This window comes from Anas platyrhynchos, chromosome 11, assembly GCF_047663525.1.
Source record: "Anas platyrhynchos isolate ZD024472 breed Pekin duck chromosome 11, IASCAAS_PekinDuck_T2T, whole genome shotgun sequence".
Taxonomy (NCBI): domain Eukaryota; kingdom Metazoa; phylum Chordata; class Aves; order Anseriformes; family Anatidae; genus Anas; species Anas platyrhynchos.
The window spans coordinates 17,926,625-17,954,056 of NC_092597.1; the positions used below are offsets into that span (position 1 = coordinate 17,926,625).

The following is a 27,432-nucleotide window of genomic DNA, read 5'->3' on the forward strand; positions in this document are numbered from 1 at the left end:
ACTCACTTAAAGAAGCTCATAGGCATTTTCACCTTGTCAAGACTAGAGAGAACTGTGTATCTTTGGACATTTTTTGCATGACTGTAGCTATAAGCAGCCAACCTGCTAGTCTGTGCCTCCATTTCTGTTCATTAACGTTTGAACTTCCCTGTGCTTTTTATCCTGAGGTCTCAGAACTATTCATTCTGATGGACAACAAGACTGAGCAAATGGGACAGATCCCAGACCAGCCCCAGTTGCAGCTTTGAGACTAGAATCACCTCTCATGAATTTCTCGTAGTCTAAAATCCAGTCATCTCCTTCTCCTCACCAAAGCAATGTGGAAGCTCAGCCATTCTGAGGGCTGCTTCCCGTGTTTTGGGAATTGCATAGGTTGTTCCAGCGTGGGCTTTTGCAAAATCCATTCAGAATAAGTCTTTGCAGAATTTCTTCTGTCTTCTTGTCAGGAAGATAGCAATAACCTATTAACAATATTTAGCTCAGTCGGAATACTCTAAGGATATTAAAGAGATTTAAAGAATTCATATTCATATTACAGGTGTGCAAGGGCTCTGAAATTTGGAGTCGTTGGTTAGAAGATTCAGTAGAAAATCCAAGACATTCAAAACAGATCTATAAGATGAAAGCATAACAGCACAGGATACTTTCAAAATCTCTCTAGCTCTAAAACAAAGCTGTTCGCACAACTGCAATAATCAATCTACACACAGTAACTTATAAAAGACATTGGAAAATACTCACCAGAGGAGCCCGGCCAATGCTGCGCAGATAGTACAGAAGACCTTTGGTGTGGTAAATAGTTGGATGAAGCTGGGAACTGGGCTTCAACCACTGTCTGTTCAGATCATCCCCGCTCAAGGAACAACGATGGCTGAAATCAAAAAACAACACATCATAAACCATCAAAACAGTTGGTTCCAAAGAGTTTCCAGTTCTGCCAAGACATGGCACAAGGACAGGGAATGTAAATTAAAACACAAATATAAAGATTTTGAACATTGGGTTGGAATGAGTCAACAGCCCATACTTTCAAAGGTGCTTACGGTAGGCACATTTTATCATTTCCTTTCCTTCTAAGGTTCACACAGTTGCAGTCCTGAAAATAAACACAGTTTTTCCTTTACCTAAGTACATACATAACCAAGACTACTTACAAACAAAATATCTTTGGAAATGTTTTAAATTCCGTGCTATCTAACAAAATTCAGCCAGCTTACATAGAGCAAAGGCTTCTCAAAACCTCTATAGCAAATAAGTACATCCAACTCCTACTCATTCTAATTGAAGACAGGTGCTTGAATCTCTTCGACCAGTCTGAAATATGTATGCACTTAAATGAGATGAGCTGGATATCTCATTTAAGCTTCTCTGCTCACGAGAAATGTAGCTATCTGAAGCACATCACGAAGATCTTGATGCATGCTACATCATTATGTAGAACAATTACCTAGATTCACTGCAAAGGCTGAATAAAAAGCTAAATAAGGATCCTAGATTTGCACTGAGAAAGTGTTTTCTTTAGTTGGCTTGAAAATATTCTGTTCCTGAGTCAGTGATCAGTGGAAAATTCTGCAGGATATTTGACTGTATGGAGCAGTACATCATTGCACAATTTTGCAAAATCTGTCTAATCTCCCTCATTAGTGACTGTGTGTAGTAGAGAGCCTAATTATCCTCAGTATTGGGCAAATTTCTAGCTACACAGTTGCATCCAGCTTTGCTGTTCTAGCCTCCTAGTAACAAAGTACAAATGTATTCCTAGGATGCAATTTGGTGGTGTTTAGGCAGAATCTTGAACTGCAACTAGGGTGTGTTGCAAGTAGTAGCTTTGGTATTATCAATGCCTTGCAAATAATGCTTACAGAGAAAGGGTCCTAAGGTAAGAATTAAAAATAAATAAATAAATAAATAAATAAAAGTACAAACAAGAGAGAACTGGATAAGAAAGCATGACAAAGAAAAAATAAGAGTCACTAAAAATGTTTCATATGTTTTTAATGTAGAAAAACAAGGTCTCTGATGCCATCTTGGGGTTTCTGGCAACATCACAAGATCCATTCCAACTTTAGTTTCAGCGTTACCTGATTTCCCCTCTTTCTTCATAATCCATAGTTCCCACATTACTCACTCTGCCATTTGGAAAACATTAGCAATAGCTAACACATGGGAAGTCATTGAATGCTGATGTGATGCTTCTGCCAAAAATTCGAAGTGAAAACACAACAACTTCACTTCTGTTGCATAATGGTCCTTCAGGCAAAGGTACCTGGAGGCTCACCTCTCCCGACCTTCAGGACCACAGCTGCTCGGATGAACTTATCAACTGTGTTTCTGTCAAGAACCTGTGTTCATAGATGTTTTCCTTTCAGCAGATACAACTCCAAAAAGAATCACTGAATTACATTCAAAAACAATCATCTTCTCATTGGTGACTGGTGAAAAAAAAAGACCCAGCACCAACCACTTCCTTGACGTAAGCACGCGATGTTTGCCTGCCCAACAGTTGTATCAGGGAGCACAACTAATTGAAAACAATAGTTGAATGATGGCTAGACTTTAATTCTCACACTTAATTTTAACAACTAAAAAAAAAAAAAAAGTCTTATTGTTATTACAGAACTGCACATCTCATTCTTCAGCACTATTATTGCTTAAATAAAACAACTTCTCCCTTGCCTTTTTGTTGGAATTGACACTGGTTTATGTCTTCTCAAACCACCAGCATGTCTCCCTTGGCTAAAATGCCTTGGTACTTGCTGGGAGACTCCAACGTATCAAGCCAAACATGCTGGGGAGTACGAACATGACAAATGAACTACTCCCAAAAGGATGCAGTAATATAGAGATTAATGTCAAGCTAACACCAAGCTCAATTTTTATTTCACTGTTTCGTAGACTAAACTAAAAGTCTCTTTGTTAAAATTAAATAAATAAGTAAATCCTTTAGAGCATACAAGAAATCCCGAGAGGTCTTCAAAAAGGATGCAAGAAAAACTCCTAAAAAACTCCGTTAACGCTTGTTAAAGCCAAGTAGATGGTGTTACAAGGCACCAGTGTTTCCCACCGCAGCATCTGGTTCTGCTGTGGCCCATGGACTGGAAGGTGTTAGTTATACATGAGCACAGTTTCCACAGAGCATGCCGACATGTCTCACTCTTCAGGCAGACTTCACTCTGCCTGTGACGCAATTTACCAACTCCATTGCTCTAATAAAAATTGAGACTTTTCTTAGAGGTGACCCTATGACAAGCCAATCCCCCACCCATGCCATTCACCAACACTGCTGATCACTTAGGATGGGTACAGTAAGCATAATCCAACACTACAGCAATTATTAGAAAGCTTTTATTTACAGCAGGGAAGGAAGGTAAAATCTCAGCACATAGGCAATTGCTGGGAGACAAAGTTCAGTTTTGTCCCTTCAATGATTAACATCTTTGCTCATTTAAATGACCTTTAAATATTAGCACTCTGCCTGGCAGCTTGTATCCATAGCTCCTAAGGAGATGCACAACTTTAATTAAATTATGAGACTGATTTTTCCATCTCACTCCCCACTCCGACCATTCTGTTAAAGCCTGTTTACTTTTGCACATCCCCACCAGCCCTGTATCCTTGTTCCTTTCTTTCTTCTCTCCCATTCCTAATAGCGATGACATTCGCAGATAATGGGTTTGTCCGTTATGCTCTGCAACCAAGGGTGAAGGTAAAATATTAAGCTGATCTCAAGTGCTGATAGCAAATAAAGGGGCTGGGAAGCTGAGAGTGGCTTTGTATGTTTGGCAGGATTTAATGAAATTCACTGCTCAAATCAAAGGCATTTCTTACAACGTGGTTCCAAGCTATTACATTTGCTTTAAATGCTTTATGTGTCTTTTCTCCTTCACAGCATTAGTGAGACTACCTGCCACCCTAGATGGGACTCCTAGCAGCTCAACAGGAATGATGAAAACATTTGCCACAAAGAATTCCAATAAGTAAAGAAAACCCCACCTCTGTGCCTCTATACAGATTGCCTATAATTGTTAGTTATCGCGCATCTTGAGCCCAGATGTGTTACACATATATGTGTGAAACAATTAAATTGCATTTCTCTTGTTCACAAGCCTGATGCTTTAGATTGTACTTTTGTTATAGCTCTGCCTCCTCTTCTACCTTTAAACAGCCAGGGCATTCTTTGATGTGGGTCAGCCTACTGGAGAGCTGTTAGCTGCCTCTGGCATAGTGCTTGGCTCCAAATGGGGCACAGCTAAAGGAAACTATGAGACAGCTTCCCCTTTTGTTCTGCATGACAACTGAAGTTGTTCCATCAAACATTTCACCCACAATCTTTCAGTGACATGATCTATGAGGGACAGTGGAGAAAGAATCAGTTCCACAATACAAGGTGGCCTGTGCAAATATCACACGTCTCTCCCACCAGGCTAAACTAAATACTTCTGACCTTCTTCAAGGAGACCCTAGGGCTGTAACATTTCTGTAGGTGTCTCTAGAATGACTCAGAAGAAGCCATGGAGCTGGTGGAAGAAGGGATCCTCTGAGCTTTACTAAGCTGTTCTAAAAATAGAGATGGTTAGAAAACACTGCCACCACAATGCTACACAGCAAGGCATTCACCGCTCACCCTTGCCTGAGGAAAGAAACACTCGGGCAGTCCGTCTTTCAGACATGCTGCAATAGTGCCACAGAGTCCAGTTAGACGAACTGAAAAAGTATTCAAGCCAGCCAGTCCCTGGAGAAACGTGATGGAACATGTGTAACCCTAATGACTGGTGGTGAGCAGAGCAAATTCAACTTTAGGTGAATTTGTTGATGACTGCTGGTTTCAAATATCATTATATGCCATCAATAATATTCCTCTCTATATACAACACTCAGCTCTAAAGATGTATAAATGCAGGCAGTCACCTAGAACTGCATATGGGACAACTAGAACTAGTCTACAAGAAACAGATCCTTACACCTGAAGTTGATATAACACAATCAGAAAAGACCAGGGTGTGATTCCCATTCATAACCCACGGGGAGGTAACTGCACTTCTAAGAGAAGCATTAGACTCTTGCTCTGAAGGCAGGGCCACCTCACGGGGAGTTAATGAGAAAGAGGTTAAGTAGCTAAAGTACAGACTTGTTCAGTTTAAAACAGAATCGTATTTTAAATGCTTGCACTTGTAAGACCTTGCTTTTAATCTTGTACCTCAAAGTCTGACATCAAGTTTTACTACAGATGTGTCTTCTTTATTGTCTTACTCTTAAGCCTGCTCGGCTTAAGTGCAAAGCAGAAGATCCTGAGCACCTCAGCTTACAGCTGCACTAAATTCTGCATGAACCATGTGTTTGAATGGGGAGATGCTACATAGTCCTAAACCAAGGCTGATAAAGTCAACAGCACCTTTTTGTTGATTGCAATAAACCTGGTCCAGTGCCCTGCAGAGACAGAAAAACAAGAGAGGTGGGGGGAGAGAGAGACGAGAGAGAGAGAGAAAGGGGGTGCAAGGGTGGGCACAAAAACAAAAGAGAACTGGAGATAAAGAGTAAAAGGACTGGCAGATAAACATAGCACACAATATTAGACAGGGAAGAAAGCAAGAAATGGAGACAGAGAGAGAGGAAAGTCACTTTTTAAAGAAAAGATGCTGCTGTGCTTGGAAGATAAAATGATTCAAAATCTCCTGTCCATTACAGATAAATGGAAAGACAGGGCCCGTCATATCAAATGAATGATGTCGGGACTGATAATAACAGCACCTGGGGCACAGCGAACTATGAAATCTAAAGGGATGCATTGTGTTTGATATGTAGAGAGCAACATCACCATTCACTGTGCATCTTAAAAGCATACAGCAGTACTAGCACAGGATAAGAATATCTATAAAGGTAAGTAGGCACAAGTAAACATCAGGATGCTGTTGAGCAGCATGTGGCAGCCTCAGACAGACACAGCATGCTGGACTTTATAAATAGCTACTGCCTAGGATGGAAGCAGGAATGTTTGCAGGAAAGTGTTTTGGTCTTGCCATTCAGAAAGCTCAGAGCAACCTGAGGGGGTCAGGGGATGGGTAGGAGGGTGGAATCCTGCATTTTGCTTGATTTTTTTAATCTTTTCAGAAAGCAAAACTTGGTGATATTAGGAAGCAGCAGTACCAGCAAAGCCCTCCCTTGTTATTTAAAGAAAGCTGTCAGGAATACAGCATTTTTTTCTACATTTAAGTCCATGTGCTAAAACTAAAATGACTATATTCATCATATGTCCATTCTAGAGATGCTCATCCAACACTACCCAGTCATTGCACCATAGTATTGCCCTGTGATGCCAAGGATCATTCTAGAAACAAAACATCCCCACAACAATGAAAATATTGGAGGCTTTACATTGAGAGCAACCCAATGAAACAATAGCTTATGTAACGTAAAACCAGCTGGATTTTAAAATGTTTGGATATTTTTCAGAAGCTTCAGTATGACAACTAAATAGTCTTCCATCTTCTGAAATTTATGTTTCTCAATGGCATAAGAGAAACTTTGAGCTGCTGAGGGCCTCTTTGTAGAGCTCTTCATTTAAACTATTTGATTTTATAGCAGATAAGTATGCAAAATTGCACTACCACACTCTACAGCTGGAATACAAGATGGGGGATTAGAGGGCAGGGTCTTTTTCATACTGTATGCTGGACTGCACCATTAGTTTCACGGTGAAAATTTTTTCCCTTCATTAAAATGGGCTGCTTTAAGTTCCCTCTGGGACATTTTGCTTTGGATCTTGACAAGCTACAGTGTTTCCCTGGAGGGAAGTAATCCCTTGCCCAGTTACTCCAAGAAGTGAAGAAGGTGACGTTCTCTGTTTGAAGTTATTGTATTTTCATTTGTTCACAGTGAAATACAGGTAAATAGCTGCAAGGCATATACAGAGACACCAATGAATGAAACACTTCCCGTCCACATTACTGCAGCTGACAGTTCACTGCTGATCATATATGCTTTCTCCTTCTGACTGCAAGCACTATGAATGCTAAAATGCCTGTGTAGAATCAGGACCAAGGGTGGTTTGCCTTCCCAAGAGAACTGAAACAGCCAGGAGTTCAGGATCCACAATGCCCATTCCCCATCTTTTCTTCTTCAAGTGTCTACCTCACTCCTAAATTATATTTATGCTCCAGTCCCCCAAATGCCAAGAGCCCTCAAGCCTCATTTGCACCACATCTTCCTATCACACTGCTTTCATCGTAAGTAAAGGCCAGAGTCAGTATTAGCACACCAAGGCAGGCATGTACTAGATTATGAAAATCAAGGCCAGAAAGTCAACCTCTCCTAAGCGAGTCTCATAAAATACCAAGCGATGGCAATTTCTCAATTGCACTGTGACCTCTTACTGTCATACTAGTTTATCTCCAGGCCTTTAAGAGGAAAATTTTTATTGCCTTTTTTTATTTTTTTTTTTATTGCACCTTACGCACACAGTGCCAAACTCATCTCCTAGATGACACTTGTACTACCGGGCTGCCAACCAATTTAACGGTGCCACTGAAGGGAGCCTTCCTGCTTTGGACTGTGGCTGCTGTAGGACTTTTTTCCTTTCAGCACAGACTAATGAATCCACGATGCATAATGCTCCCTCTTGGGCAAATGCTATTCTAAAGCATCACTGCCAGTTTCTTCTTGCCTACCTACAGCAGAGCACTGATGCTAATTAGTGTAATGAACCTTCACTATTTCACTTTCTACATCTGACTGATTTTGTCACAATGGACAATCCTTGCTTCCCAAGATAAATTATGTAGTCTGTGTTCTTCCCTTTTGGTGCATGTAATTGTGCCTCTATCCGTGTTCAGCTCTGGTAGAAGAGTTCCTTTTCTCTCTGTGGACATATTTCATTGTCATATTTTGTCACAAACCAGTCAGACACACAGAATGAGATCTGCATCACCCCCAACTAATACTATCATCACCCCCAACTAATACTATCCGTGTCATAATCAAAGAAGACAACAAGTTCACAAGAACTATTGAAAAGGTGAGTAAACAGCATTATCACAGATCAGCTAAACTACTTCCCCAGTTCTACATGAACGGATGCTCATCAGATTTCTATTCCTTTTAATTGTAACAACAGTAACTATCAAATATGAGAACTTATTCACCCGCAGTTAGTCATGCTTTGCACTGTCATTTACAAGAAAAAAAATATAAGTAATAATGCTTTGAACTACTTTATGGAGGAGTAAATAAAGACTCAGGGAGCAGGTAAAAACTGGGTTCTCAATTTCTTGATGTCTTCCGTATGATGGGGTCATCTCAAGAGCCTGTTCTAAGGACCATCAAATATTTTGCTTGTCACTGATGAGACAGCCCTAAAATAGAATTATTAGGCACTGGTTTTGGTTGGAAAAGTTAATTTTCAGCTCAAGAATTTTCTTGTAACAAGTATCTATTTTCTGCAGGAAATGTTGGCTTTTCTTATGCAAATACCCAATTCCCCTCAAAATTTCAACTTTCCAGTCAGAACTCCAAATTTTACTATTCAAAATTTCAAACTGTTTAAGAGGTGCTTACAGCACATGGCAGAAAGTGCCTTTGAAGGTTTCTTAGGTACCCATTCTTCTCTGTCTATAGGGTCTCTTTGGCTGGGCTACATGTCCCATAGCACAACAGCAAGACTCCACAACAGCTGTTCAGTAAGATGCAGAATTATGATGTAGCATGGAAGCTGTAGTTTGGCAGGGGGAACTCAGACAACAGGGCAGTGAAACAATTCCCAAATGGCACAACAGTGACGCTTCCCAATGGAAATACATCTTTTAGGTGGGAAGATTTGGCTCCAGTTTTGAACATCCATTATTCCTTTAAAAAATTAAGTATTCTTAGAGGGAAAACAAAACCAACCAAACAAACAAAAAAAAGAACACACCACCGCCAACAAAGAATGCCTTTTCCCAAACAGCCTCACTTATATCTTCCTACATGTTATGTCAGCAAATCCTAATTTTGCAGGCAGAAATATTGACAATGAAGATACTCATACAAAGGAGCAAATGGGTGAAAAAACAGTAGTAAAACCAGAGGGTTCATGAAAGCATACTGAATTAACTAAAGCTTTACTTTTCAAGTAACATCCTTTAACCTGTTTCTAGTTCTTGTATTCTAATTTTCTTAATTTAAATGTGTTGTATGTTCAGATAGTTCAGGAAAGATTCTTAACTGACTTAAGCTAATTGCTCACATATGGGTTGCATTGAATTAACTGAGTTGATTTAAAAATCTGGTAGTTAAATTAGTGCAATCTCCACATACAAATGAGCACTAAGAATTGCAATTTCCAGATGATGGTTCTAAACCTCAAACACAAATAAAAAACACAGAAGGGCAAAGTGTGGCATCACAGATTAACAATGAGAATCACAACCAGAGGGGTGTTTAGAGGCTCAGAAAAACAAAACAGAACAAAACCAAAAACAACAACCAACCAAAAAAAAAAATACAACCTCCTCCCTCCAAGCTTCCTCTGCTTCTGTGGAACTGAAGAGGTAACTAGAAATGGGAGGAAAAAATCTCAAAGCAGTTGCTATGAATCAGAAATATTTTGCTAATAAATTACATAATAATTGGACTAATTCAAAATCGTTGCCAGTAAATGGTAAAAAAAAAAAAAAAAAAAAAACCTTTGTACTTGCTTTTTTTTTTTTTTTAAAGAGTAATGAGATGAACACTGTACAAGAAACATACTTCAAGAGACGCTTCCTTCCTGGACCATCACTAGATCATCCTGGCCTAACCATATCCAACATCATCTAAAAGGCTTTCTCTAGATTCTAATGTCCAGCTTTCAGGGACTAGGAATTGATTAGGGTATTGTCAGCCTACCCCAGAAGACAGCTCTGTTTGGAAACCTGGAATCCCTTTCCAGTCTGGGGTCTGCAAAGCTTTGTATGGGAAACAGACTTGTTTCAGCAAACTGATACCTCACAGCAAAGCAATGCACTGACATGCCAGCTGGCACTGAACACAGGAAAAAGAACAAGAAAATTAAAAAAATTAAAAAAAAAAAAAAAAAAAAAAAAAAAGGAGAAGAGGCCAAGAATAAGGAAGAGACAGAGGTGAAGATGGCTGAAGTCACCCTTCCCAAGCTGAGATGCATTACACCCCCATTCTCCATCACCTCAGCAGTCTTTCTCAATAAAAATAAGCAGCAGGGATAAGCCTCTACGAGTCACACCTGCATGACAAATAAGGTTGTGGAATTCCAAAATAAGACTTTTAAAGCACATTTTTTTCAGCCTTGTAGGAGGCTGGAAGGCTGTTTTGCCAAATATGTTCTGTTTTTTTCCAGAAGAGAGGTTAATAATAAATTCATTTTCTTCTTTAAACAAAATGTCTGCTCTAGATTAGGCAAAGAAGGTCGTCCCACTGTAATACCCACTATGCTTATACATTCGTCCTTCAATATTAATTCCCATTGCTCAAGAAAGATGCTGTTTTCCTTCTCCAAACAGAGACTGGGACAGGGCAGGTTTATTTTGTCACCAAGTTGCTCAGCCTAGCTCAAAATTGCAAAGAGGGACTTCACTGTACACAAGGCTGTGATGTGATTTACAGGGGAATTGGCCACAGGCTGACATACACAAAGACACGCTATACTTCCTCGGTTAGTAAATTACAGTTCTGACAAAGCACCATTAACAGAAATATGCTGAGTGGTAGCTTGCAGAACAGCACACAACCAAGTACACAGCTTGCCAACTCCTCTCCTCTGCAAGGCAGGCACAGGCTAGTTAAAGAAAGTAACACCAGATTCTGCTAGCTGCTCATGCTAGAGGGGGAAAACAAGGTAGGAAAAAAGAGAAACCCCCTTCTTTTTGCAGTCGTGTTGTAAAACCAGTATGATTATATTGCTACCGATATCTATAACTTCATTGGATATTCCCACTATAACAGGCTACTGTGTTATGGGACTTGACCTCTCCTAGCCTCACAGGGTACCTGCATGTCAAATGTAATCTCTTTGCAATCAACATTTCTTCACAGGTTACTCAGCAATAATACATATGAATCCAGGCTTTTCTCCTTTCTGACACAGGATTTCAAGCTCTGCCTGCGAATTCCACTGAATAGTCAGGAGTTCCTAATAAAACAGCTTGCTTTCTTTGCAATAAACGTTCCCTTCTGTGCAGATGAGCAATATTTACGGATCAGACCTGTCTGCAACACAGCTTCCAAGTCAAAACAGGGAAAAAAAAAAAAAGACTTATTTTCCTGTCATGCATTCCACCTGCTTTTGAATGGGTGTTTTCCATTTAATTAGGTACATATTCCTTTCCTCCTTCCTTGCCAGCATATGCTATCTTCCTCATAGATGTTATACCCTACGTAATACTTCTCTCCGGTGTTGCAAACTCTTGGATAACATATTGTATGGTTCCCCTGTGTATTCAGGGGAGACCATTAAGGCTTCAGAAGGCTTTAGCAATGAGTTAGAGATACCATCACTGCCAATAACTGGAGATTGCCTCATGCAATAGCTAGTAAGTGATGCATAACAAATAATTTTATAAGGTCATTGCAGTTCCTAAAAAAAATAATTCCAAACATCATTCACTCTCCTGTGGACCTTTCTTCTGCTGACAATTTTGTGTATGGTCTCCTCAACTCCACCTGTTACATAGTAGTCTCAATAAAGGGAAGAAAAAAGATTGAATTCCTTCAGTGTCCAGGCCAGAGAAACTCTGTGTCTTAGGACTGCCACACAAGTGAAGAATTTGAGTTGTCCCTGCTTGCAACCTGCCAAATAAGAGCACATCCAGCCTGCAGACAACAAAGGTTTACCAATGCAACATCTGGTCCACAGGATGAGCATGGCAAGCAATAATTATTCAACTATAATAAATGGGGGAGAAAGAAGGAGGGAGAGGGCATTCTGAAATTCTTAGTAAAGCAAATGCAATGTCCTCTGCTATGCTAGCAGGAAGATAATCCTTCACTGTATCCTCAGAGATGAGGCAACAGCCACTCCAGAATTATTAGGAGGCCATTTGAGGGACTGATTCGCCAACGGGTAGGGCAAGCAGCCACAGATATGCCAAGCAGTCTAGGTTGTCTGTAGATGCACTCAGTTTTTTATTCATTTATTTTCCCCCATGCACATGTGCTATGAGACTTCAAACCTCAGCTGAATGCTAATTCTGATACAAAAAAAAAATAGAACAACCCTAAAACAAATTGCACTTACATCACTGCTCATCCAAGCACAGTGTCTCTGGGCACTTCACAATAGGAAAGTTAAACGAAGCATTCAATATACACTTATTAAAATAAAGTATCCACTAGAGAAGCCTGATTGGCTTGTAGAGGTCTGCAAAATATTCAGAAAAAAATGTTAAAATATACACATTTAAGGCAGTAAACCTGGAAAAAGAAATAAAAATTGAACTTAATTCTCCAGGACAGCTCACACACACTAGCAAGACTGGGCCAAGTTAAAGAGTAAAGCTGGCACTGAAAATTCAGGGTGCATAGAGAAATTTAAGATTCCTAAAAGGGACTATCACAATCTCAGGGGAGCCAGAAGACTTGCAACAGAAACCAGGCCAACCACATTATTGGTAACAGTCTGGCTAGCAGTTTCTAGTAAAAAACAAAAGTCAAAGAAAAACTAGGGCACTAGATAGGAACAAACGTAAGTGGTTCATATACAGTTGTGTGAGCAGAAATCTAAGCTGTTTTTGCATAGCAATTGGCAAATTTTAATTGGGGGCTAGTACGATCAAAAAACTCCCTCTTGAAACAGATTTGTAAAGTGAAGTTACTTGAATACTGAAATAAATGACCTGATTTTTCAAAATATGGAACTACTCATCACTGCTTATTGAAGTTCAATAGAGTTGCAAGCACTCAGCATCTTCCAAAGTCAGAAAATTCTTAACTAGCTTCCTAAAATATATTGGATCAGGGCAACTGGTCCTTACCATTCATTTTTTAACGCTGTTCTTGAATTGAATCAGGAAGCTTTATACATCAGAAGGTATCAGCAATATTTCAGAATGGAGAATACAGTGCTTATCCAAACATTTGGGGCTTTTCGCTTAGCTTTTCCTCTCACCCCACTCCAACTTGTTTTAATGTAATGTAATAGAAGAATAATCTCTTAAAGGGGAATGAACTAGGAATATTTGGGGATCGATTGATGTGAAGACACCCAAGAAGAAAATCAATAATCAGCATCCAACCTTAGTAGCAAAGTGTTTTAAAATCTTTCAGATTAGAAGCACTGTCCAGTTTCAGCAAGTCAAAAATAAATATCAGCTCCTGATCAAAAGTTGAAATATTTCCATGGGAAGGCAGAAGACAAAGTACCAAGCTGACAAAATCCCTTATTTAGATGTGGAGAAGAGGGGACAAGAAGAGAGTGCTAATATAACCTCTCGATCACTTGTTGTAAGCCATATGGAAAGGTAATTTACAGTTATAACTCTTCTACTTAGAAGGCCCATGGGTAAAAACTGATGCAGTGCCACTGAAAGCAATTTATATCTTGCGGCTGATCTAACTCAGCACGCTCAGTTACTAACCAAAGAATAGGACCATATTGCCTATCTTTACTTAAATCGACAGAGGACTACAGTTTTTCTCTGTCTAGACAGAAAACTCTTTTTAAGCTCCTCATGGGGAAAGACGACTTTGCCTACCTCTGTAAAAGAGTTGAAGATGTTTTAGTTAATACACATTCAGACCTAACAGGTGAATGACAGCACTGATTTACTGCAAAGTGCAACATACTGGGTAATATGACATCTGCCTCTAAGGAGAAACTATGCTAAGCTCCAACCTTGAACCAAGAGGTTTTCTAAACTGCTTTCTGAAAAAACAAAAGCAATATTCTGTCACTGCTGAGAATCAGCAAGCCTAGATACAACTTCCAGACTTTTTTTCTTTTTCCTCAGTGGAGGTGTGTTCCATAGTGTTTCTATCAGTGGAGCAACATGGAAAGAAAGTACAGAAGAATAAAATCTGTGCCTGAAGATGGATTTGAAACAAAAATAAGCATGACGACTATTTACAATCATAACAAAAGGCAGGAAGGCTAACAAGTCTCTAGAATATATCCGATGATACCCAACAGTGTTCTTCCTTTCTGAATTTCTTCAGGGCTCCTTGTTCTTTGAGCTATCCTGCCACTCTCAGACCCAAGAGAGATTAAAGACTCAGCTGCATAACATTTAGTCAATATAGGTAAGCTCACAGAAATATCCCCTGCAAAAATCAATGCAAATTCAAGTAGGCCACTCTGATCAACTGGAATAAAGGTAGCAAATTATTTTGGCTGAGATTGTAAAAACACTGTGGAATAAGAAGTAGCATAAGAATGACCTTAAGATCTTCTCTTCCTCCTACATACAGGCAAAATAGTTCAGTTGTCACAGTTGTAACTCAGGTAAATTAGTGCTTTCTCAGCTTTGAGGCTTATCTTTTTGAAATATTTATAAACAAAGCCGTATGTTGCCTAAGGGAGATAACCTCGGTAAAACTTCAAACAAACAGCCTTTTACCCTTCTTGACCAGTTTAATTCAAAAAACAAAACAAAACAAAACAAAACAACAACAACAAAAAAAAAAAAAAAACCATGATTAATGATGTTATATAGTGCTGTAAAATACTAAATAGCTTTAATTTTTATGGTATAACAGTGCTTACAACCACCCTCTGAAAAAAACATCAACAAAACCAGATAGAAGTATACAGCATTTTCCAGAAAGCTGATAATGTTTTTGTCCTGTTTTTTTCTGGCCAGCTGTCAAGTTTTATCACCAAAACTTTCTAGTGAGTTTGTTTTTTAAAGTCTTTTTTTTCCATTTTGATTTTTTTTTTTTTTTAAAAGAAGTGGATCATCCCCACCCTCCCTCAGAGTATGCTAAAGGTGCTTCTAATGTGAATTCCGTCCTTCAGTAGGACAATCTTTCTTCAAATAAACATTTAGATGTTTCAAACAATTATATTATCATTAAATTAAGCCCAAAGTGCTTCTTTAAGGTATTACCACCATCACTTTAGCAATAGATGAGTAAAGTAATTACAAAACAGTTTAATGACTTGTCTGAAGTCACACAGTAAACATTTGATAGAAGTGGAAGAATGACAATTCAAGAGAGCAAAACATTCATAATCATTTCCTTAGACAATTTCTTTAAGCTGCTCACAGACAGGGAAGCAATTACTTAGTGGTCCTCAAAGGTTGATGGCATGAAGGATGCTTATCTCTATTTGTGAGTACAGCAAACTGCAAGCGACAGAAAGCAAAAACGGATAGCAACAAGAAAAAGAGAAAGAGGAAGAACTAGGTCTACAGAGCTCATTTCTCTTCAGTTCACAAGGCAAATGTGTTGGCCTGAAAAGCATGCTCACTGAATTGCAGCATTGAATACATTTCTCATGGTGTGACTCCACAGCTGCAAAATCGCAGCTGCAATTAAATAACTGTAGGGTTGGATGTTTTATTATTTTTATACATGCAGGCACTCCAGTGGTGGCTGTGGCAGGCTGCAGCTGGCCCACAGTCAGCCCCCAGCTGCTGCCTAGCAGAAAGGCAGTAACTGCAATTGTGCGTAAATGTTAGTAAGACACAAATTGTGCATGTGTTGAAAGGGTTTAGCATGATTGCTAAGCATGATTTCATTCTAGTGCTTTTCACCTCAGTCAGATGAATATGACTTGCTTGGAAGAAATCACAGAATATGATTTTACACTATTGGAGAGGAAGAGGTGATTAGGTGACCTTCTAAGCATTGCATCTCCAAATAGACAAAGGAGAGATGAATTTCAAAGTAGACGCATCTTATAGGAAATATAAAATCCTTATGATTCCAATTGTGAGACAGTTTCCAATGATTAAAGAACAGGACGATGCCTTTTTCTCATGCTTGTCTTTTAGGTGGATTTTCATGTCTTGGGTAGCATCCAGTACTGGTTGCTGTCTGAAAGAAACACTGCATTGGATGGTTCACAGATACTAGACATGAATTAACAGCATGACAGCTTGCATGCAAAAACACAAACTTACATCTTCCTCAATATTATAGCTACATCCAACAAAATGAATGATGATCATACCCTCTAGAGGGTATAAATACTGGCCTCCTTCAGTTAGTGTGAGTCTAAACTAATTCCATGAGATAACACTCAGGTGGAAGAACTTATTTGGTACCTAAAATACATTTGAATTGACATATATTTGATAGCTCTGCTCCACGTGTGGCATCTGGCTAACCCTTCCAAAATATCCCATCCTTCAACCTGATCCTCTAGTCAAGTTCATGTGTTGTTTAGCTGCATTCACATTACGAGTTCAAGTGATCTATAGTATTTAAACTCCAACTTATCTGTCATGTTACTTCCTATCAGCTGAGAGTAACTCTTGATCAACAAGTTCAGGGGTTATACAAAAAAGCTAATAATACCCTAAACAGCATAGAAATAGTCTACTCTAAACAACACACTGGGACTTAAAATGGGTCTCATGGGGAAAAGCAAACCAACACAGAACGTCTCCTCTGCAGAGTTTATTTTTGAGCTCTCAATGCTGCTCAGGAATTTCAGATTTCATTTATTCTTAGGTAAAGACAATTTCTCCACCACCCAAAGAATTAAGCAAGCCTTTTAAAGAAATGTAGAAAGCTGTCACAACATCAAAGAAAAGTCTACCATCTTCAGCAAACATGCCTCATTTTCTTCAGCTCATTCCAAGTATAAAGCTCCATTAAAAGATCAGCCAGCTCGGGTAATAAGCTGTTGTCCAAGTAACTTAAAGACATTTACTAAACCAAGAAGCCCTTTGCAGGTAAAGACAAGGCTATGTGAGGTGGTGCAGGTTTCCTTCCTGCCTTTTATAGGTTTGTCACATTACCTGTCTGTAAGTCAAACACTGAAGAAAAATTTCACTTGGAACGAGATTTAATGTTGTCACACATTACTGGCGCACACACGGTAGTAGTGCCTACTGCTCTAACAGTTGGAGAAAGAATGCCAAGCCCTGTCGTTATGAGCAGTCTGTTTCTCATTGACATCACGGAGTTGCTGGAATGGGATGACTTGGGCCCAGCAGTGACAGAGTGGATGTCTGGCCTGGCATCAAGAAGATGCCACAGGCCTGTCCTAGCTTATGCTACTGGCACTACCCTTTGGGCAGAGCTCACTGTCCTGAATTGGCAGATGAAAGACATCAGAGTTCAACCCCACTCCTCCCCGACAGCACTTCAGCCTATTGCAAGAAGTAACAAGATGGGTACCAGAAGGAAACGGGTGACTTTTTCCATGCTGGGGTGATCACCAGATGCAGTCTAAATTTTCTTTTTGCATGACTGAGAGTACAAGTAGCAATTAACGTAATTTAAAGATCTCTGCTGCTGGCCTACAAACAGAACATGATGAGTCAGTAATAATTAATGACTGATTTGCTGTCACCATTTATTCCAAGTTCTCTGTTTAATAAAAAACTCATGGTATTGCCTTACTCCAGAGGACAAATAATCACTAGGTGTTGCTCACCTAACAGGGTCAGTAAGAAACATGCATAATGCCACTCAGCCTTATAGACAGGCAACAGCTTTGGGCTTTCACAGTATTCCTTCATAGCTACTTGTGTTCATCTTGCAGGGCTCTCCAGGGATAATTTGTCATGGCCCATAGCAGGTTGCCTAACAGTTTCTCGCATAATTCAGTGACAGGCTACAACATTGTTTTAACTGGAGTGCCTCAAGGGTTCTTTTCTTTCTTGCTCTTCCCTTTGCCAACTTCCAGTCACATCTACCATCTCAGCAGGGACGTTATTTAAAGCAATGACAATGCTTTGGAGCAGGTTCCAAGGAAAATTAGTTTGCATCCATCACAAGTTCTGCTTAAAAAAAAAAAAAAAAAAAAAAAAAAATCATACATACTTCTCACAGAAATCTCCAGGACAGTAAACTTTTAAAGACAACAGAGGCTCAACAAAGATCCCAGCGTATCATTGACATGAGCTCTCTCAAGAAGCAAGAGGAGTTTTGCTGCAGCACCAGTTTGGGGGATGCTAAAGAAACAATAGGAATCAATTCAGTCAAATCATACTTCTTGCAGGTCAGTAAATCTTCCTGAAGCAGATGAAGTGTCAAGAATAAAGCTTAGGACAGATGTATGGACTTTTTTTATTTTTATTTTTTACTTCCACACATAAAAGTAACTTGAGAGCCTCAAAAGGAAAGAAACACTTCCCTGGGTACCCTGATTCAGCGAGCTGAGCTGAAGTTCATTCCAAAACATGTCTCCCATCATTGCAAAAGGACATTTGAGTCAACTATACATGTATTTTCAAAGTATTATTTACATGCGCTCAGGATTTCATCAAATGCAAAGTGCCTACACTGATTGAATGGACACAATCCCTTAATGGCATTCAGAGAAGAGAGCTGCTTGAATTTTATTTATTTACTTATTGATTTATTATTATTATTTAGCTCTCTGCTTGCAACTGCAAATATGCCTTTGCTGCTCCATTAACCTGATCGCTTATCTCTGTTTCAAACTCAACTCGGAATGTCCACACAGAAAACATCTATGCAACATTCAGAGAAGCTGTGCCTTGTATTTATGGATGACATTGTGGGTTACATTTTAATGAATACTTAACCCGGGCTAAAAACCTGCTAATGTTGTAAGAAAGGATTCAGGCCTCATCCCTCCAAGTGCTGAATACCAGTGGATGATTCTGCCACTGTCCTTCCCACTTGTCCCATGGGAGTGGAAGGGTCAGTTATTTTTCCATTTACCTAAAGAGTCAAAAGGAAATCAGACAACAAAAAATGGAGCAGATTTTAGAAGGAGTTTCTGGAGTTAGACTAAGTTAGGTGATCAGAAGGGGATAAAAAACATTTGGATTTCCTGCACAATAAATATATATACTCTAATTTTCTAGTAGAGTGTGCGTGTGTACACATCAGGTCCTAGCAAAAGCTGTGATGTCAAGACAACCTCAGTACATATCTTCCTTTTGCTGTTCCCAAAGGAAATGGAGTTTTCTTGTCATCACAACCCTCGCATACACAATGTTTGCTACTTGTTAGCAGCGATGCAAATCGTTTCCTCTGCCAGCAGATGTTTAAGCCAGATGCTTCACTGGGAGATTCCGATTGGTTGGCAGATAAAGTTCACAATTTCTTAGGACAGTGGAATAAAAAAAAAAGAAAACAGGAGAATTTACACATCACAAGTGAGTTATGCTTCCAGCTAGACAGTCAGCCTGCAAAGTAATTTTATTTACTGTGAATCTATAGTAGAGTATAGAAAAGAAGAATCCAACCCTAAGCCAAGGTCCCTCTGTTGACTAACTTCCCCTTCAAAGCTAAAGGCTGTAGAGATGCTTCACACGTTGCTTCGCAAAAGGCCATCTAGATTTATGATTTCCTAAAACAGAAGAACCAAGAAGGTTCACCAAATGACTGGTTTACTATTTTGTATGAATAACCAGCAGAATATGCACTTCCACGACACTCGTAGGCTCATAATCTGCCAAAAATATACGTTATCACTTGGTGCATCATGCTGTACATTAAAAGAAGTAATTTGTATTAGTAAGAGGAACAAATTAAATTATTTAGATCCAAGTCATAAAGCTTCTTATTCATTCTGTTCCTGGACAGAAGATAATCTCAAACAGATCAAAAAAGTCTTTTCCTTGCCACCCATCATAATGGCATGTTCAGAGCTCAATATTGCCACTCAGTGTGACCTGTTGAATATGATGGTGACAAATGTCAAGCTTTGTCCTGTTGGAGCAGTCTTTCTGGGTGTTACCTGTCAACTTTACATTGTGCTTTTCTAGCTTCCTTTTGATTTCTATTATGTCATATGATATGAAGGAAAAGATGCCTTCTTTCCATCAGCTATAAATGCTGTCAGTACACTTCAAATTTGCAGCAGTGAAATGCTTACAATTGGTGAAAAAACTGCTCAAAAAAGAAGAGTACCCTTATCTTTAGGGGACTGATCCATCAATAACTTTCATATAACTGGATATACCACAGATATGCCATACATCATGCTACATAAATATGATCATCTTCCTCTCAAATGTACCCTGTGGCTGAATATTCCAAAAAATCCAGAAATTATATATGGGAACAACTTCTCTTCCCGGCTGGACATTCATCTTCTTAGCCCCCAGGTATGACAGTATATAAAAGCAAATCCCTTCCCAAATCCCTACTGGAAGCAACAGGAACATTATGTTACAATCAGCTCCACACAGACAAATGTTTTATTCATATCACACAACTAAAAAAAGCATATGCTGGTTAATTTTATCTAAATAAAAACCACAATGTGGCTTTTAAATGACTTCAAGTTCTTTTCCTACCCTGCTGAGGTACATTTTTACCTATTTGGGATGAGTGGCATCAATTGCAGACGCTGAGAGTGAAACCCCAGAGATGTTTACAGTAAGTCATGGAATTCAGAGGCCTTTCCACATATCCCGCAGATAAATGGATTATTACTAACATGATTTTTAAAACAAGCGATCAAACCCAATCCCACTTCACTTAGCCAAATGAGTTTCAAGGAGGAGAAACAAAGAAATCTGCTGCCATTTTCAAGATTGATAGCTGCTCTTCTCTTCTATATCTTCCCCCCACACCACCACCTGTTTTGCACAACATATCATTAATATCGTAATCATTGAATTATTAGCCTGAGAATCTACAAACACTGCTTGTTTTTTTCTTGGTGATGAAGGGAAATTGCCATAGAAATGAAAGTTATGGTTTGGAAGATATAAACCCAGGAATCTTTTTAATGGGATTTTAGCTTGCACCAGGTCTGAGGAGAGCTTAAGCTACACTAAAGACTTCTGAATGCTAATAATGAGACCATTTAAAACTCTCTATTATTTAATATAAAACATTTCTACGTAAGTAATAGGGAAAATATTGTAATAGAATAGGCCAGTGGGGAGCAAAGCTACTTAAGGAATATGATATAGCCAATTGTGTTGAATAGGCAGAAATGAATCATTTTACAAATGCAAGAGAACTAGGGTAGGCCAGAGCTCCCTCAGATGACAGAGTGGATTGATTCCATAGGGGCAAAACTGTGACCACAGGTCAATATTGAGGCATATTGGCACAGAAAAGGACCAGAAAGAGAAATATACATATGTATATATACACACACACAGGGTATGCTAGGATAGTGAAGAAAAACAATCCAAGATAAGGTAAATATTTACATTTCTATTCACACAACTGAAAAGGCATAAAGCATAAGAAAAACCAAAAGCTTGGTCCTCAGGGACGAAGTGTTGTTTTGTTTATACTCAGAGACCCAGGACTTTGCTTAGAGCATCTTCCACTAGCTCTACTGCAGAGTTACAAATAAAGAATCAGGTCATTCACTGGAAAAGATGCTCATATCGCTCTCCTATTGCTAAGAAGCTGTTGCAGTGTGGTGGTTCTGGCTGAAAGTTCATGCTATAAATCCAAGTAGCACCAGGTGAACATCTGATTGCAATCCTAGAAAATATGCCAGACAAACTCTTGCTCACATCAAAAACCAAGAAAGATGAGAAAAACAGCACAGACTTGTCCTTTCGCAATATTCCTCTTCCTTCCCTGTCTTCTGCAAAGTGACACAAATACCGAAAAGAATCTCATTTTCAGCCTACTTCTTGCTACCAAGAATCCTAACACAATTTATGGACTATAATTATAATCCAGACAGTGAAGCATACAGGAACTGAAGACAACAGCTGTTCTCAAATTGTGGCTAACAATACAATGTTATCAGCCCCAAAAAAGTAATTATAGACTACAGGACCTTTAAACCAGAAAAAAAATGAAAATCAAAGACCATGGCAGATAAAGGCAGCATATCAGTACCCAGCCTCAGATGCCAATCAATCGTTTGTGACTGTAAACTATTGACAACCTGCTCCACCAGCTTACAAAATACTGGTATCATTTGCCTGTTATTGAAATGCAGTTAAAACATTCAAACATGACAAGCAATGACACCTCTATATCACGTTGGAAAGTAAGCACTGTGGTTATCATCTGAAATTAATGCTCCAAGGCAGGAAACAACATTAATGGTTGACACATCACCAAGGATAATTTTAACAAGATTTTATCTGGTTGCAGTAATGACCATAAAGAGGGATAGCCAAGAGCCTGGACAACAACTTTCAAAGACCAAGCAGACGGTGCCACCCTGTCCACCTTTTCTTCTGGAACCCAGAATGCATGGAGGCTCATAACTTTGAGTGTTCTCTGAGACTTATAAGAATTCAAAACCTAGGTCAGAGGAGCTCAACAGATGTTGTAACTGGACTAAACATCAACCTCTATAACACATGAAGAGATATCTTCCTGTTAGAGCTGCTTTGGATTTTATTTATTTTTTAACCTATTTTTTCTTAAGCATACAGGCTGAAAATACAATATAATGCTAAATATTTTACCAACATTGCACAGAGTAAGAAAACATGGAGAGATATGTGGAGGGTATGGAGATTCTCTACCTCACTCTGCTGATCTTCATGAATTCTTACATTAAATATGAAACTAGAATTTAAAATTTCTCCCTGCTTTGCTTGTTCATCTTTTCTCCCAGCTTGACTTTTCTTTTTTAGCCTTACCCTTAGGATTTCTTACCCCTGTCTCCACCATTCCAAGCACTTCTTTTCTCTGTACTCAGCCAGGTCTCACTCACTGTGACTTCAGCTGTAGGCGTTAGCAAAATTGGCTGCTTTGATTAGAAATGTGTGAGTGGAAGGCAGATAATAGCCTGGTTCTCTACACCTGATCTCCCAGTGAGGGGTCATTGATAGGGGTCAACAGCTGAAATAAGTGTCTCATCACATGAAGAGTTTGTGAAGGAAAAGCTGTACTGTCAAATAAAGTGGAGCACAGCAATTGGAGGGGGCAGTCATCTATGTATTTAGGCTGGTTTGTGTTTAGAAAATTTTGTTCTGGACAGGAGCTGTCAGCTCAACAGCCACAGAAGCTTAAGTCCTGTATTTTACTATAGGACAGATTCATCTGAGGGAGTTACAACTCCATCCTCCCAGAAATGGGTTTGTTAGAGGGGCTACAGAAGTTGTAGCAACTCTTCTACCGAGACTGTGCTCCCTAACAAGCTCCAGTCTCATGTGCAATAAGGCTGTGGTAATAAACTTGAAGGATTTTTTTTTTTAAAGCCAGTTCACTGATGGCCTCTGATTAAATTATCTCTAGAGTAATCCATTTGTTGATTGAAACTTTTAAAATGGGGACCATCCCAGATGATTTGACACTGGCTCCTGATGAATCATCAAGTTAAAGCCTTTACTTTAAATACTACTGTTATGAATGAAATGTCAAATAGTGACATTTGATATTCTGCACCAATTACTACTGTGCATGTGGGCACATAAACACCACTTAAGCGGAGTCAGAATCAGGCTTTTAGGAGTTCAGGGATCAAAAGAGACAGACTACTTGTCTTGTCTAGGTTTATAGACTACATAGCTATCGAGGGTCCATTAATCATGTGGGAAAAATACAGCTATTATGCCTGATGCAAAAAAGAGATGAACTAGAGGAGGCTGAACAGGACACGTGTCTGTGCTGAGCCACACATCCCTTGCCTCTCTTGTACAGCCACTGGTTTATGCATCATTCTGAAATGAAAAGAAATAAGGAGGTATTGTTGGATTAAAATTGACGAGAGAGAAGAAATCTGAGATTGAAAGCTGACAAACTTTCCAACAGTGGAAGGTTCAGAGCTGTGAAAGTCTGCCCTGATTCTTCTCAACTTGAATGATCAACAGTTGTAGAAAGTGTCTTACAGAGGACATTGTTGTATCAAGTCTTGAGAGTCAAAGCCCTGTTCCTTCACTTCAGAATATTTTCTATCCCCTGCATTTGTAAAAGCAACAGTATCTATGTCTCTCCCGTACATAAGTGTAATCATGAGTTTCACTCCACAACCTTTCAGACTCAAAGTAGTCGACAGAGATGAAAAGGAGGAAGTTGGAAAGTCTGGGTGTATATTAGTGGTCAGAACCATGCCATCAATCCTGAACTTGATACTAAACAGCCTTTCTTTAGAGAAAGCTTAGCTATTCAATGCTGAAAACTGTTCTTTCGAAGGTAGTGCTCTTGACATTCCTGACACAAACGTAGAACTGAGATACCACAGACATTTAAATGAAATTTAACTTTAAAATTCTAAACTCAAAAGTCCAGGGTTATTAATTCTCATGCACACATGCAGTTTCCGGCTTTATTTTCTCTGGAGCATAACACTGACCCTACTTACAGCATCCCCCAGCTGTTTGTGTAGCTACTTCTCTTTTGAGTGAGACTCTGTTCAGAGGAAGCCAGCATGATGGATAACAGAAGTCCTTTGACATACCATGTCATTTATCACATAACAGCCTCAATCCTGCTAACAGGGCCTTCTCCATATGTCACTGTCAGCTCCTATGCCACCCCAATGCATCAAAAAGAAATGTTTGAATATGAAGCACTGTAATTCTTAAGTCACAGCTCATTGCAGCTTTCCAGACATGAAGAACCATCCTGTCTATCTGCCAGCTTGTTTGTTTAATTTTCACCCTGTCTCACATGTAAGAAATTAAGTCTTCAGTGCAGAAAAAACCAGAAAAATGTCAGGTCTAGCAGAAAAGAGGAAGATAATCTCCAATTCCATCAGGAATCCAATGTGACATTTTGAAGTGGAGAAAGAAAAGACAGCCTACGAGCACTAGGTATAAGACAATTACTGGCAGACCTAAAAAGTCCCTTCTCCTTCCCAGTCTGGGAAAAAGATTCCTTAATGTGCTGATGTGAAACTAGGGAGCTTAAAGGAATGCAGATAAGCTCCTGAATTCAGCTGCTTAATGGAAGTATACAACATCTCTTCAACCTCTTCAAAGGTACAAAATGGAGTTGAGGCTCCCAGGAAAGCCTCTTGAGATTATCCGGTAGGTCCTGCTATGGGTTAGCTAAAGTAATCAGAAATCACTCCTTAATGCAAAATTTCAGCACGTCAGTTCCCAGGTGACACTTGGAAACACAAGCTAGAGACTGGAGCCACTGCTTGGGCCTCTCTGTTATACTAACACAAACTTACCAGTCCCTGTGCTGTCTCTCAAGTGTTAGCATGGATGATAATCAAACCATGATCCATCCAGGCTCTTTTGCCATTAGACTTGGAATGTAGCCTGACCGTGCTGGCTACTTTCATTGATTATATCGTTTGGACTGCCTGAGCACAAACAGCAGCTGTCTGTAGCACTTGCACCTCTCTCTCTGCTTACTATCCCCTAAATTACCTTCCCCCTCCAGTGTGAAATAGCCAAGGCATGACTCTCCACAGTTCTAGTCTCCAAGACATTCATTCAACAAGACTGGGGCTTGCTTTCAGACCTTTTTTTCTCAGCTTCTTACAAACTCCATCCTGCTCTGCTCAGAGCTGTCTCTGCAGAGCAGCCCCAGCACCACCTGGGCATCTCTGACTCTCCATGAGCCCAGAACTGACTTTTTAGTCCTTGAAGCACCCACGATGGAGCAGAGCTCCCACACCTAACCAGACAAATTGTCATACCCTGTGTGTCCATGAATCACCCTTTAGAAAGTCAAGGTTATAATCTTGTTTCATGTTCCTTCAGCAGTTTACAAAGCTGGCCCAAGCTTATACGAACCATTTCATAGACTCATTTTGTCCTTGCTAGCATTTCCCAAGTTAGAAAATGTTCCATATTACTTTGAATGATTCACAGATTCTCTCAGTGTGAATGGTGTTAAATTCCAAGAATTAAGATGCCGTTTTGGATCACAAGTGATTTTAAAAATATGATTTGCCACTTCATTAGGTCATTGTTATGCAGTCTATGTATATTTCCATTTCATTAAAAAATTTTCAAAAGAATCACTGGCAAATTACAGCTTGGAAATTAGTCAATAAAACTTTATTATGCTAACCCTTAATAGGATTATTAATGTGAAAGAACTAAAAATTAATTTCTTCCTCAGCAAAGATTTTACTGACAAAGCTCCATATCTTTGTGACATTCACATAACTACTCTCCTTTCTTGATGCCTACTCTTTCTTTAGGGAGAATCACAGAAGATACATTAAACATTACATTATTTACAGGTGTTATTTCTATAAGCTGGGTCATAAGTTGGGTGACTCAAAGGTTCAAAATTTCAGAATACTTAAGGTTTTGGGGCAGCAACTTAGCATCCAGCCAAACTGTCTTCTAGTCACAGATCAGATCATACCTCTTCATCCTCTCTGTTACGTATTCACAGTAGATGCTTCATGTAGAGATATTAAAGGTGTGATGGAGCAGAGCCTCATGAGCCTAGTCACTAACAAGCCCTTCAAAGACCTTCATAACCCTATAAGCAGTTCTCTCCCTGAAGCTGCTAGGATGGAGTTCTGAATCAAAAATACCACTTCTGCTTTCCTGTGTATTTCAGAGTTTGGCATAAAGACAGACTTGTTTGTGTGTATGAAGGGAAAGAAACAAAAGAATGATAATTCAGCTAGGGGCAAGCCTTGGTCATTACTTGGACCACTAGGCAACAGGGTTGAATTACAACTTGTCATGACAGCACCCTAAATAACTGTTAGCTGGAAATATTAGCTTACATTACAGAAACAATTACAAGAGTTAGCCATTTGGAAAAGGAAAACATACTGCTGAAACACTGCTGTTCAGCCACCACAGTTCACATTCTTCAGATTAGAACAGATATTTCACGGCGGGAAAAAAGATAAATCAATCCAAGTTTATGTCCAAGTAAAGCAACATGTTTTCAGTATCACACACCTCAAAACACACACATATTTGTGTGCCTAATCTGCATAAACCCATTCCCATAGGATGGGCATAATAATCAAAAATGAGAGCACAAATGGCCTTTTAAATGCCTAAGCTCCAACTTGAGTAATTGCGTATGCAAACGCATATGTATTTTTCAAGCACAACTGCATCCTTTCAATAGTGACAATCTGGATCCAATGGCCTCGATTACCATGACTATATATGCACTTACACACATAGAACGCTGTTCTTGGCAAACCCCAAAACAAAGTCCTTATTTAGGCTCACATCAGGTTAAAGCAAGAATTAGCAATGAAAAAATCATACGCGCACCACAAGCTAGTTTGTGGAGAATTAGTGCTTGCTGGATACATGCTGTTTAGGGACCACACATTTCATTTGAGACTGTGCAAGCAAAATTATGGTTTCGGAGCTGCCGCATGTGTTTCTTAAGGATGGATAAAATGCTTGGGGAAAAACACGCACACAAAACAGAAGCGGTTTGATTGCAACTAAGTGATTTAATTTTCAAGTCACTCTGTAGTTCACAACATCTGCTGCAAACCTAGCTGCTGCAGCTTCTGCCCAATGGCTTTAAACC

The 27,432-nt window shown here is 39.3% G+C and overlaps 1 protein-coding gene and 1 long non-coding RNA gene across 7 annotated transcripts in view; both read right to left on the reverse strand.

Moving 5' to 3' along the window:
• AGBL1 (AGBL carboxypeptidase 1) overlaps window positions 1-27,432 on the reverse strand; it is a 447,272-nt gene that overhangs the window by 286,640 nt on the left and 133,200 nt on the right. For all 6 annotated transcript variants that reach the window (XR_011811890.1, XM_072043264.1, XM_038185147.2 and 3 more), the window contains one exon: window positions 742-871. Coding sequence is in view for 5 of the 6 variants with exons in the window: in XM_072043264.1 (XP_071899365.1) it covers window positions 742-871 (130 nt within the window). In the remaining variant the exon portion in view is untranslated. The remainder of the gene's footprint in view (window positions 1-741; window positions 872-27,432) is intronic.
• On the reverse strand, window positions 17,449-23,080 carry LOC110352232 (uncharacterized). The gene is made up of 3 exons (XR_002400882.4): window positions 22,666-23,080; window positions 18,661-18,786; window positions 17,449-17,876 (listed from the first exon to the last, which is right to left on the reverse strand). It is a non-coding gene; the product is annotated as an uncharacterized lncRNA (long non-coding RNA).